This window comes from Styela clava, chromosome 6 (genome assembly GCF_964204865.1).
Source record: "Styela clava chromosome 6, kaStyClav1.hap1.2, whole genome shotgun sequence".
NCBI classification, from domain to species: domain Eukaryota; kingdom Metazoa; phylum Chordata; class Ascidiacea; order Stolidobranchia; family Styelidae; genus Styela; species Styela clava.
This window is the reverse complement of record NC_135255.1, coordinates 1,968,606-1,980,636: the sequence shown is the minus strand read 5'-3', so window position 1 is coordinate 1,980,636 and position 12,031 is coordinate 1,968,606. Positions and strand designations below refer to the sequence as shown.

Genomic DNA, 12,031 nt, shown 5'->3' with positions numbered 1-12,031 from the left:
TCTCGAGAAGAAGATGAAAATGTAAAATCCTATATTGATCACTGGAGCGTATCGCCGAGGTCACTCATGCGTATCCTTGACATATCGTATCCGGAACATGTCCATTAATCATTGTTATGAATTTCAACCCAATAGCATGTATCAATTTTGAGAAATCGCAAAAAAACTGAAAACGCGTTTTGCTCACTGGAGCGTGAAAGCGTGGTCACTCATGCATAAAATTTGCATTTTATTGCTAGCTGAGAACTTCTGCACATTTGAGGTGAATTTCAAGTTTGTAGGACCAATTTGAAAAAAAAATAATAAAAATAAATAAATAAATAAATAAATAAATAAATAAATAAATAAATAATAATAATAATAATAATAATAATAAAACACAGGAATACAATAGGTTCCCTGCTGACAAGCAGCGGGAAGCCTAATAATAAATAATAATAATAATAATAATAATAAATAAATAATAATAATAATAAAACACAGGAATACAATAGGTTCCCTGCTGACAAGCAGCGGGAAGCCTAATAAAAAAAACCATTGAAACTTTTGTATATTTATTTAGTGACCCGACACTAAAGTATTGGATACGAAAAGGTGAAAACTCCAAAAACTGTTTAATTATGGGAAGTGAAGGATGGTCACAAAATGATTGCGATGATCCGTCTATTTATCCCATTTGTGAGAAAAGTGAGTATCATGCAAAAATTACGTTGTTTCTAATATTCACAAGTTACATAGTAGATGAGTCGACGATAAAAACAGAGCGTGTTGACGTTTAACTTACTAATTAATTTGTATATATATGCTCCATTTTCTGAGAGAATAGCAAAACAAAATTTGACTCTCGGGTATATTTCCTGTGATGTGCTTCTCTGTGAATATTTGATCTACAAATAGTCTTAATTCCTGCCTCTGTTTTGGGCGTGCGTTTTTGAGCAATTTTGCTAAAATTGTATATGAAAATGATTTAATTTTTAGTTCCACCATGGGGCTTGAGAGTTTCCAACGAACGACCAGTTATTAAGAGAAAAGAAAGCCTTACGATTGACTGTAGAGCATCAGGATATCCAATTCCAATGGTTGGTTGGCAACGAAATGATGAAACTGTCAGCGACGATTTAGATCAACGAATCCATCAGATCAAATATGACGGAATGTCTCGACTTGTGATAACGAACGCCCACTCGTTTGACGATGGAAGATATCATTGCTTTGCCAATAGTTCAATTCATTCTGTGAGAGGATACGCAGATCTCAGAGGTAATACAAGCACAGTTTGTAAACTTCGTACTGGTTTTCAAGAATTGTCTAGCATTATAGAAAATCAATAAAATAATTAGAGCTGCGTGCAGCTTTAACAGGCTTCCCGCGTAAAAAAAACTGAAGACGCGTTTTGCTCACTGGAGCGTGAAAGCGTGGTCAGCCATGCATAAAATTTGCAATTTATGATGGGGGACTTATTATCTGCATGTGATGTAAATTTCAAGTCTCTAAGTAGTGTCGTTCTCGAGAAGAAGATGAAAATGTAAAATCCCATATTGCCCACTGGAGCGTATCGCCGAGGTCACTCATGCGTGTCCTTGACATATCGTATCCGGAACATGTCCATTAATCATTGTTATGAATTTCAACCCAATAGCATGTATCAATTTTGAGAAATCGCAAAAAAACTGAAGACGCGTTTTGCTCACTGGAGCGTGAAAGCGTGGTCAGTCATGCATAAAATTTGCAATTTATAATGGGGGACTTATTATCTGCATGTGTTGTAAATTTCAAGTCTCTAAGTAGTGTCGTTCTCGAGAAGAAGATGAAAATGTAAAATCCTATATTGCTCACTGGAGCGTATCGTCGAAGTCACTCATGCGTATCCTTGACATATCGTATCCGGAACATGTCCATTAATCATTGTTATGAATTTCAACCCAATAGCCTGTATCAATTTTGAGAAATCGCAAAAAACTGAAGACGCGTATTGCTCACTGGAGCGTGAAAACGTGGTCAGTCATGCATAAAATTTGCAATTTATGACGGGGGACTTATTATCTGCATCTGATGTAAATTTCAAGTCTCTAAGTAGTGTCGTTCTCGAGAAGAAGATAAAAATGTAAAATCCTATGTTGCTCACTGGAGCGTATCACCGAGGTCACTCATTCGTATCCTTGACATATCGTATCCGGAACCTGTCCATTAATCATTGTTATGAATTTCAACCCAATAGCATGTATCAATTTTGAGATATCGCAAAAAAACTGAAGACGCGTTTTGCTCACTGGAGCGTGAAAGCGTGGTCAGTCATGCATAAAATTTCCAATTTATGACGGAGAACTCATTATCTGCATGTGATGTAAATTTCAAGTCTCTGAGTAGTGTCGTTCTCGAGAAGAAGATGAAAATGTAAAATCCTATATTGCTCACTGGAGCGTATCGCCGAGGTCACTCATGCGTATCCTTGACATATCGTATCCGGAACATGTCCATTAATCATTGTTATGAATTTCAACCCAATAGCATGTATCAATTTTGAGAAATCGCAAAAAAACCGAAGACGCGTTTTGCTCACTGGAGCGTGAAAGCGTGGTCAGTCATGCATAAAATTTGCATTTTATTGCTAGCTGAGAACTTCTGCACATTTGAGGTGAATTTCAAGTCTGTAGGACCAATTTGAAAAAAAAAATAATAAAAATAAATAATAACTAGAGCTGCGTGCAGCTTTAACAGGCTTCCTGCGTAAAAAAAGCTGAAGACGCGTTTTGCTCACTGGAGCGTGAAAGCGTGGTCAGTCATGCATAAAATTTGCAGTTTATAATGGGGGATTCATTATCTGCATGTGATGTAAATTTCAAATCTCTAAGTAGTGTCGTTCTCGAGAAGAAGATGAAAATGTAAAATCCTATATTGCTCACTGGAGCGTATCGCCGAGGTCACTCATGCGTATCCTTGATATGTCGTATCTGGAACATATCCATTAATCATTGTTATGAATTTCAACCCAATAGCATGTATCAATTTTGAGAAATCGCAAAAAAACTGAAAACGCGTTTTGTTCACTGGAGCGTGAAAGCGTGGTCAGTCATGCATAAAATTTGCAATTTATGATGGGGGACTTATTATCTGCGTGTGATGTAAATTTCAAGTCTCTAAGTAGTGTCGTTCTGGAGAAGAAGATGAAAATGTAAAATCCTATAATGCACACTGGAGCGTATTGCCGAGGTCACTCATGCGTATTCTTGACATATCGTATCCGGAACATGTCCATTAATCATTGTTATGAATTTCAACCCAATACCATGTATCAATTTTGAGAAATCGCAAAAAAACTGAAAACGCGTTTTGCTCACTGGAGCGTGAAAGCGTGGTCAGTCATGCATAAAATTTGCATTTTATTGTTAGTTGAGAACTTCTGCACATTTGAGGTGAATTTCAAGTTTGTAGGACCAATTTGAAAAAAAAATAATAAAAATAAATAATAACTAGAGCTGCGTGCAGCTTTAACAGGCTTCCCGCGTAAAAAAAACTGAAGACGCGTTTTGCTCACTGGAGCGTGAAAGCTTGGTCAGTCATGCATAAAATTTTCAATTTATGATGGGGGACTTATTATCTGCATGTGATATAAATTTCAAGTCTCTAAGTAGTGTCGTTCTCGAGAAGAAGATGAAAATGTAAAATCCTATATTGCTCACTGGAGCGTATCGCCGAGGTCACTCATGCGTATCCTTGACATATCGTATCCGGAACATGTCCATTAATCATTGTTATGAATTTCAACCCAATAGCATGTATCAATTTTGAGAAATCGCAAAAAAACTGAAGACGCGTTTTGCTCACTGGAGCGTGAAAGCGTGGTCAGTCATGCATAAAATTTGCAATTTATGATGAGGGACTTATTATCTGCATGTGATGTAAACTTCAAGTCTCTAAGTAGTGTCGTTCTCGAGAAGAAGATGAAAATGTAAAATCCTATTTTGCTCACTGGAGCGTATCGCCGAGGTCACTCATGCGTATCCTTGACATATCGTAACCGGAACATGTCCATTAATCATTGTTATGAATTTCAACCCAATAGCATGTATCAATTTTGAGAAATCGCAAAAAGGCTGAAGACGAGTTTTGCTCACTGGAGCGTGAAAACGTGGTCAGTCATGCATAAAATTTGCAAATTATGATGGGGGACTTATTATCTGCATGTGATGTAAATTTCAAGTCTCTGAGTGGTGTCGTTCTCGAGAAGAAGATGAAAATGTAAAATCCTATATTGCTCACTGGAGCGTATCGCCGAGGTCACTCATGCGTATCCTTGACATATCGTATCCGGAACATGTCCATTAATCATTGTTATGAATTTCAACCCAATAGCATGTATCAATTTTGAGAAATCGCAAAAAAACCGAAGACGCGTTTTGCTCACTGGAGCGTGAAAGCGTGGTCAGTCATGCATAAAATTTGCAATTTATGACGGGGGACTTATTATCTGCATGTGATGTAAATTTCAAGTCTCTGAGTGGTGTCGTTCTCGAGAAGAAGATGAAAATGTAAAATCCTATATTGCTCACTGGAGCGTATCGCCGAGGTCACTCATGCGTATCCTTGACATATCGTATCCGGAACATGTCCATTAATCATTGTTATGAATTTCAACCCAATAGCATGTATCAATTTTGAGAAATCGCAAAAAAACCGAAGACGCGTTTTGCTCACTGGAGCGTGAAAGCGTGGTCAGTCATGCATAAAATTTGCAATTTATGACGGGGGACTTATTATCTGCATGTGATGTAAATTTCAAGTCTCTGAGTGGTGTCGTTCTCGAGAAGAAGATGAAAATGTAAAATCCTATATTGCTCACTGGAGCGTATCGCCGAGGTCACTCATGCGTATCCTTGACATATCGTATCCGGAACATGTCCATTAATCATTGTTATGAATTTCAACCCAATAGCATGTATCAATTTTGAGAAATCGCAAAAAAACCGAAGACGCGTTTTGCTCACTGGAGCGTGAAAGCGTGGTCAGTCATGCATAAAATTTGCATTTTATTGCTAGCTGAGAACTTCTGCACATTTGAGGTGAATTTCAAGTCTGTAGGACCAATTTGAAAAAAAAATAATAAAAATAAATAATAATAAATAAATAATAATAAATAATAATAATAATAAAACACAGGAATACAATAGGTTCCCTGCTGACAAGCAGCGGGAAGCCTAATAATAATAATAATAATAATAATAAATAATAATAATAAAACACAGGAATACAATAGGTTCCCTGCTGACAAGCAGCGGGAAGCCTAATAATAATAAATAAATAACTAGAGCTGCGTGCAGCTTTAACAGGCTTCCCGCGTAAAAAAACTGAAGACGCGTTTTGCTCACTGGAGCGTAAACGCGTGGTCAGTCATGCAAAAAATTTGCAATTTATGATGGGGGACTTATTATCTGCATGTGATGTAAATTTCAAGTCTCTAAGTAGTGTCGTTGTCGAGAAGAAGATGAAAATGTAAAATCCTATATTGCTCACTGGAGCGTATCGCCGGGGTCACTCATGCGTATCCTTGACATATCGTATCCGGAACATGTCCATTAATCATTGTTATGAATTTCAACCCGATAGCATGTATCAATTTTGAGAAATCGCAAAAAAACTGAAGACGCGTTTTGCTCACTGGAGCGTGAAAGCGTGATCAGTCATGCATAAAATTTGCAATTTATGATGGGGGACTTATTATCTGCCTGTGATGTAAATTTCAAGTCTCTAAGTAGTGTCGTTCTCGAGAAGAAGATGAAAATGTAAAATCTTATATTGCTCACTGGAGCATATCGCCGAGGTCACTCATGCGTATTCTTGACATATCGTATCCGGAACATGACCATCAATCATTGTTATGAATTTCAACCCAATAGCATGTATCAATTTTGAGAAATCGCAAAAAAACTGAAAACGCGTTTTGCTCACTGGAGCGTGAAAGCGTGGTCAGTCATGCATAAAAATTGCATTTTATTGCTAGCTGAGAACTTCTGCACATTTGATGTAAATTTCAAGTTTGTAGGACCAATTTGAAAAAAAAATAATAATAATAATAATAATAAATAATAACTAGAGCTGCGTGCAGCTTTAACAGGCTTCCCGCGTAAAAAAAAATGAAAACGCGTTTTGCTCACTGGAGCGTGAAAGCGTGGTCAGTCATGCATAAAATTTGCAATTTATGATGGGGGACTTATTATCTGCATGTGATTTAAATTTCAAGTCTCTAAGTAGTGTCGTTCTCGAGAAGAAGATGAAAATGTAAAATCCTATATTGCTCACTGGAGCGTATCGCCGAGGTCACTCATGCGTATCCTTGACATATCGTATCCGGAACCCGTCCATTAATCATTGTTATGAATTTCAACCCAATAGCATGTATCAATTTTGAGAAATCGCAAAAAAACTGAAAACGCATTTTGCTCACTGGAGCGTGAAAGCGTGGTCAGTCATGCATAAAATTTGCAATTTATGATGGGGGACTTATTATCTGCATGTGATTCAAATTTCAAGTCTCTAAGTAGTGTCGTTCTCGAGAAGAAGATGAAAATGTAAAATCCTATATTGCTCACTGGAGCGTATCGCCGAGGTCACTCATGCGTATCCTTGACATATCGTATCCGGAACACGTCCATTAATCATTGTTATGAATTTCAACCCAATAGCATGTATCAATTTTGAGAAATCGCAAAAAAACTGAAAACGCGTTTTGCTCACTGGAGCGTGAAAGCGTGGTCAGTCATGCATAAAATTTGCAATTTATTATGGGGGACTTATTATCTGCATGTGATGTAAATTTCAAGTCTCTGAGTAGTGTCGTTCTCGAGAAGAAGATGAAAATGTAAAATCCTATATTGCTCACTGGAGCGTATCGCCGAAGTCACTCATGCGTATCCTTGACATATCGCTTACGGAACATGTCCATCAATCATTGTTATGAATTTCAACCCAATACCATGTATCAATTTTGAGAAATCGCAAAAAAACTGAAAACGCGTTTTGCTCACTGGAGCGTGAAAGCGTGGTCAGTCATGCATAAAATTTGCATTTTATTGCTAGCTGAGAACTTCTGCACATTTGAGGTGAATTTCAAGTTTGTAGGACCAATTTGAAAAAAAAATAATAAAAATAAATAATAATAATAATAACTAGAGCTGCGTGCAGCTTTAACAGGCTTCCCGCGTAAAAAAAACTGAAAACGCGTTTTGCCCACTGGAGCGTGAAAGCGTGGTCAGTCATGCATAAAATTTGCAATTTATGATGGGGGACTTATTATCTGCATGTGATTTAAATTTCAAGTCTCTAAGTAGTGTCGTTCTCGAGAAGAAGATGAAAATGTAAAATCCTATTTTGCTCACTGGAGCGTATCGCCGAAGTCACTCATGCGTATCCTTGACATATCGTATCCGGAACATGTCCATTAATCATTGTTATGAATTTCAACCCAATAGCATGTATCAATTTTGAAAAATCGCGAAAAAACTGAAAACGCGTTTTGCTCACTGAAGCGTGAAAGCGTGGTCAGTCATGCATAAAATTTCCAATTTATCATGGGGGACTTATTATCTGCATGTGATGTAAATTTCAAGTCTCTGAGTATTGTCGTTCTCGAGAAGAAGATGAAAATGTGAAATCATATATTGCTCACTGGAGTGTATCGCCGAGGTCACTCATGCGTATCCTTGACATATCGTATCCGGAACACGTCCATTAATCATTGTTATGAATTTCAACCCAATACCATGTATCAATTTTGAGAAATCGCAAAAAAACTGAATACGCGTTTTGCTCACTGGAGCGTGAAAGCGTGGTCAGTCATGCATAAAATTTGCATTTTATTGCTAGCTGAGAACTTCTGCACATTTGAGGTGAATTTCAAGTTTGTAGGACCAATTTGAAAAAAAAATAATAAAAATAAATAAATAAATAAATAAATAATAATAATAATAATAATAAAACACAGGAATACAATAGGTTCCCTGCTGACAAGCGGCGGGAAGCCTAATAATAAATAAATAATAATAATAAAACACAGAAATACAATAGGTTCCCTGCTGACAAGCAGCGGGAAGCCTAATAAAACACAGGAATACAATAGGTTCCCTGCTGACAAGCAGCGGGAAGCCTAATAATAATAATAAAACACAGGAATACCATAGATTCCTTGCTGACAAGCAGCGGGAAGCCTAATAAAACACAGGAATACAATAGGCTCCCTGCTGACAAGCAGCGGGAAGCCTAATTACATGTTTACCAAATGCTTGGGTCGCGAGAAGTTAATAAAAAATATTTTGGGTCGCGCTAAAAAGTAGTTGCGGACCCCTGATATACTGTGACAGATTGCATACCAGTACTAATTCGTTTTCGTCTTGATATATTTGATTATCGCTCACTTGTTTACATTTATTATTGAAGAGCGATCGGTCTGCATTCCGACGCGATGCATTAGTACGTTTTTATTCATATTTTACACTACAGGGTTAGGTGACATTCTATGCCAGGGGTGGGCAATTTACGGTCCGCCGGCCGGATCCTGCCCACTGGAATGTTTCATCCCGCCCACTTGTTCCTGCTGGAATTATGAGTATAGTTTTCGTGGATATAAATTTCCGTTGAAAATATCGAAAAAATAACAAATCGTATACCGTAATTCCCCTCGTATTATCAGCACCTGAATATAACCATCCGAATTATTTATGTCATCCAAAAACCCTAGGGCCTGATATATCAGCGTTTAGACCTGCCCATTTTATTTTATTTCCGAACACATGTTCTTTACTTTTACCCGGTACATCAATTTCAGTACTTAAATTATTCTGGCTCCCATCACTTGCTAATCTTTCAATGTTATTACTGCACCCCCTGCTGCAAATACATACCTATTGCAGGGTGGTCCAAGGTTATCGGCCTCGAGGGCCACACTATTATTTTTGTATAATTCGCGGGCCACAATATTGCAAAGAATAGGTAAACAGTGCAAAACAAAACAAACACACAGCAGTTAACAATTTAGACTAGCCAAGCACATTATTCAACTACGCTAGTCTCAGCTAGCCATAAAACTAGTCAATTCAGTGATGTAGCAATATGTCAAAAGATTTTTCTGGCTATTTTTATGACGAAACGACACCAAATGAGATTTTTTTGTTTACCCTGCCGGAAATGCGACGCGGAACACAGATAATGAAGCGACGGGTCTGGGTCTGGACGAGACTGACTACAGCATCCTTGATTTATTATACGCCTACAACTAAATAGAGTTATTCACTGTATTAACCCAAACTGATGCTCAGTAAAATCGGGTATTAATGGTATTGAAGTTACGGTGAAATGCTATTTTAACGTTTTAGGACTGGCGATTTTTAACAGTATCACTGTTAAAAACGGCCAGTCATTAAATATTTTAACTAGTATTTCAACGTAACTTTAAAGAGTAACGGATAAATGCCATTTAAACGTTGAACAACTGTTTTTTTTTAACAGTATTACTGTTAAAAACGGTCAGTGATCACCTATTTTACAAAGCATTTCACCGTAACTTCAAAGAGTAACGGTGAAATGCCATTTAAAACGTTGAACAGCTGGCTTTTTTTTAACAACATTACTGGTAAAACCGGTCAGTCGTTTAACGATTAAATGGCATTTTTCTGTAAGTTTAATACTTGAAACACGTCAGTTGTCAGTAATTCGGAGATTTGTTTTTTTATACATACCAGTATTTAAAATTGTAGTAGTGCACCGTTACTTCAATATTCCTAATGGCTAAATGCCTGAATACCGATTCCGGGATATCGGTACGGTAGTTGCACCACACTCAGCCACTCTAAGCAGAACAGTGTTAAATAAGCTTCTTGCTAACACACCGACTGTACTTAGGTCTCTTCTATGTTCTCACGTCATAATGTTATGAACTTACTAGTATCCTGAAGCAGCGGCAATGAAGGTTCCTATAATTCAAAAGCTCAGTATAACCTGTCCAGGGCCGGATCATGCCTTTTCCAGTTTTAGAGGCCCTAAGTAGTCGAGCTGGAAAAATCGTAACAACCGGAACGCAGCTAACTTGTGACAATGTAATATATATTTACAACATGACGCGGACGCTACCACAAATTTTTGTCTGTCCTGAGATAGAGCCGAAGGACTACAATGAAATATGAAGAAATTATCTGGTATATGTCTGTTCAAAATTACAAGAATATTTATACCGATTCAATACGAATGTGTTTATTAGAAAGGTATAGGATGAAATTTCACGGGGTCAGAGGTCGGCGAAACATCCATTACACGTTATTGCTGTGCACTAAATATTTGTCTGCCGTAATGTAAAAAAAGTTATGGCGTAACAAGACGTAAGTTAATAAGTAAGTTTACAAGATGTACTGAAACTAGACTTTCTATGACATAATTTTATTTCAACAACCGGAACGCAAATGCAATTAAAAGTCCAACAACCGGAACACCGTTCCGGTGCGTTCCGGCTACAGCTCATCACTGGCTATGTCCCTACTAAAATGGCTATGTCCCTATCTAAAATTGCAACTCCGATATTTTCCTACTAAAATGACTATGTCCGCTATGTTCCTACTAAAATGGCTATGTCCCTACTAAAATGGCTATGTCCCATCTAAAATTGCGACTCCGATATTTTCCTACTAAAATGACTATGTCCGCTATGTTCCTACTAAAATGGCTATTTCCGCTATGTTCCTACTAAAATGGCTATGTCCGCTACGTCCCTACTAAAATGGCTATGTCCATCTAAAATTGCGAATCTGATATTTTCCCACTAAAATGACTATGTCCGCTACGTCCCTACTAAAATGACTATGTCGGCTATGTCCCTACTAAAATGGCTATGTCCCTACTAAAATGGCTATGTCCCATCTAAAATTGCGACTCCGATATTTTCCTACAAAAATGACCATGCCAGCTATGTCCTTACTAAAATGACTATGTCCCTACTAAAATGGCTATGTCCGCTATGTCCCTACTAAAATGGCTATGTCACATCTAAAATTGCGACTCCGATATTTTCCTACTAAAATGACCATGTCCGCTATGTCCCTACTAAAATGACTATGTCCGCTATGTCCCTGCTAAAATGGCTATGTCCCTACTAAAATGGCTATGTCCAAGCTAAAATTGCGACTCCGATATTTTCCTACTAAAATGAACATGTCATCTATGTCCTTACTAAAATGACTATGTCCGCTATGTCCCTACTAAAATGGCTATGTCCGCTATGTCCCTATTAAAATGGCTATGTCCCATCTAAAATGGCGACTCCAATATTTTCCTACTAAAATGACCATGTCCGCTATGTCCCTACTAAAATGACTATGTCCGCTATGTCCCTACTAAAATGGCTATGTCCGCTATATCTCTACTAAAATGGCTATTTCCGCTATGTCCCTACTAAAATGGCTATGTCCCTACTAAAATGGCTATGACATCTACTACATTTTTAATATAGCCATGCATATCTGATAAAAAAAAGCTAGTATATGTCTTGATGCAATTAAAATAAGTTTATTGATTAGGCATATTAACGAATTGTGTCTCATACACGAGCAAATCAGAAATTTACAGCTCAACTCTATCAAGGTCTACATATTTAATAGTCAATAATGAAAAATTATATTTTCCGAGTCTTTCTCTTCCTTTTTTCTCCCTTTTTCAATCCAGCTTTTTGTGATGGAGTTATTGTTTGCAATTTACCATCAGTTGATGAACAAAGACGAGAAGGACATTTATCAGGGGAAGACAACTGAACACGTTGTAAAAAATCTTTAAAATATATATTTCGTTCGACTTCCGTCGTCAGCATTTAAGTGTATACGGGATTACGGACAACGAAAATTGGGCATATGGTCCGTACAACGTGTATGGCTCTTGCTTCAATAGTGCCTTTCTCACATCGGTATACGACGACTTGATTATATCACCAAGCATGTGAATTAAATCAGGAAGTTTATGTTGTCTCCAATTGGCAACGCATTTCAATACATGATTTAAA

General features: G+C 37.4%; 1 protein-coding gene across 1 annotated transcript; it reads left to right on the top strand.

Annotated features, from left to right (window-relative positions):
- The first annotated feature begins 573 nt into the window (after positions 1-573).
- Positions 574-11,786, top strand: LOC144424431 (contactin-3-like). The gene is made up of 3 exons (XM_078113767.1): positions 574-687; positions 979-1,260; positions 11,701-11,786. Exons 1-3 carry the CDS (start codon positions 621-623, stop codon positions 11,784-11,786), a joined length of 435 nt encoding a protein of 144 aa, XP_077969893.1. The 5' UTR covers positions 574-620.
- Positions 11,787-12,031: the final 245 nt, after the last annotated feature.

Coding starts and splice junctions, on each gene's coding strand:
- LOC144424431 (XM_078113767.1), top strand. CDS start 621: ATGGGAAGTGAAGGATGGTCACAAAATGATTGCGATGATCCGTCTATT. Junction 688..978: donor TTATCCCATTTGTGAGAAAA/GTGAGTATCATG, acceptor TTTAATTTTTAG/TTCCACCATGGGGCTTGAGA. Junction 1,261..11,700: donor AGGATACGCAGATCTCAGAG/GTAATACAAGCA, acceptor TTTTCAATCCAG/CTTTTTGTGATGGAGTTATT.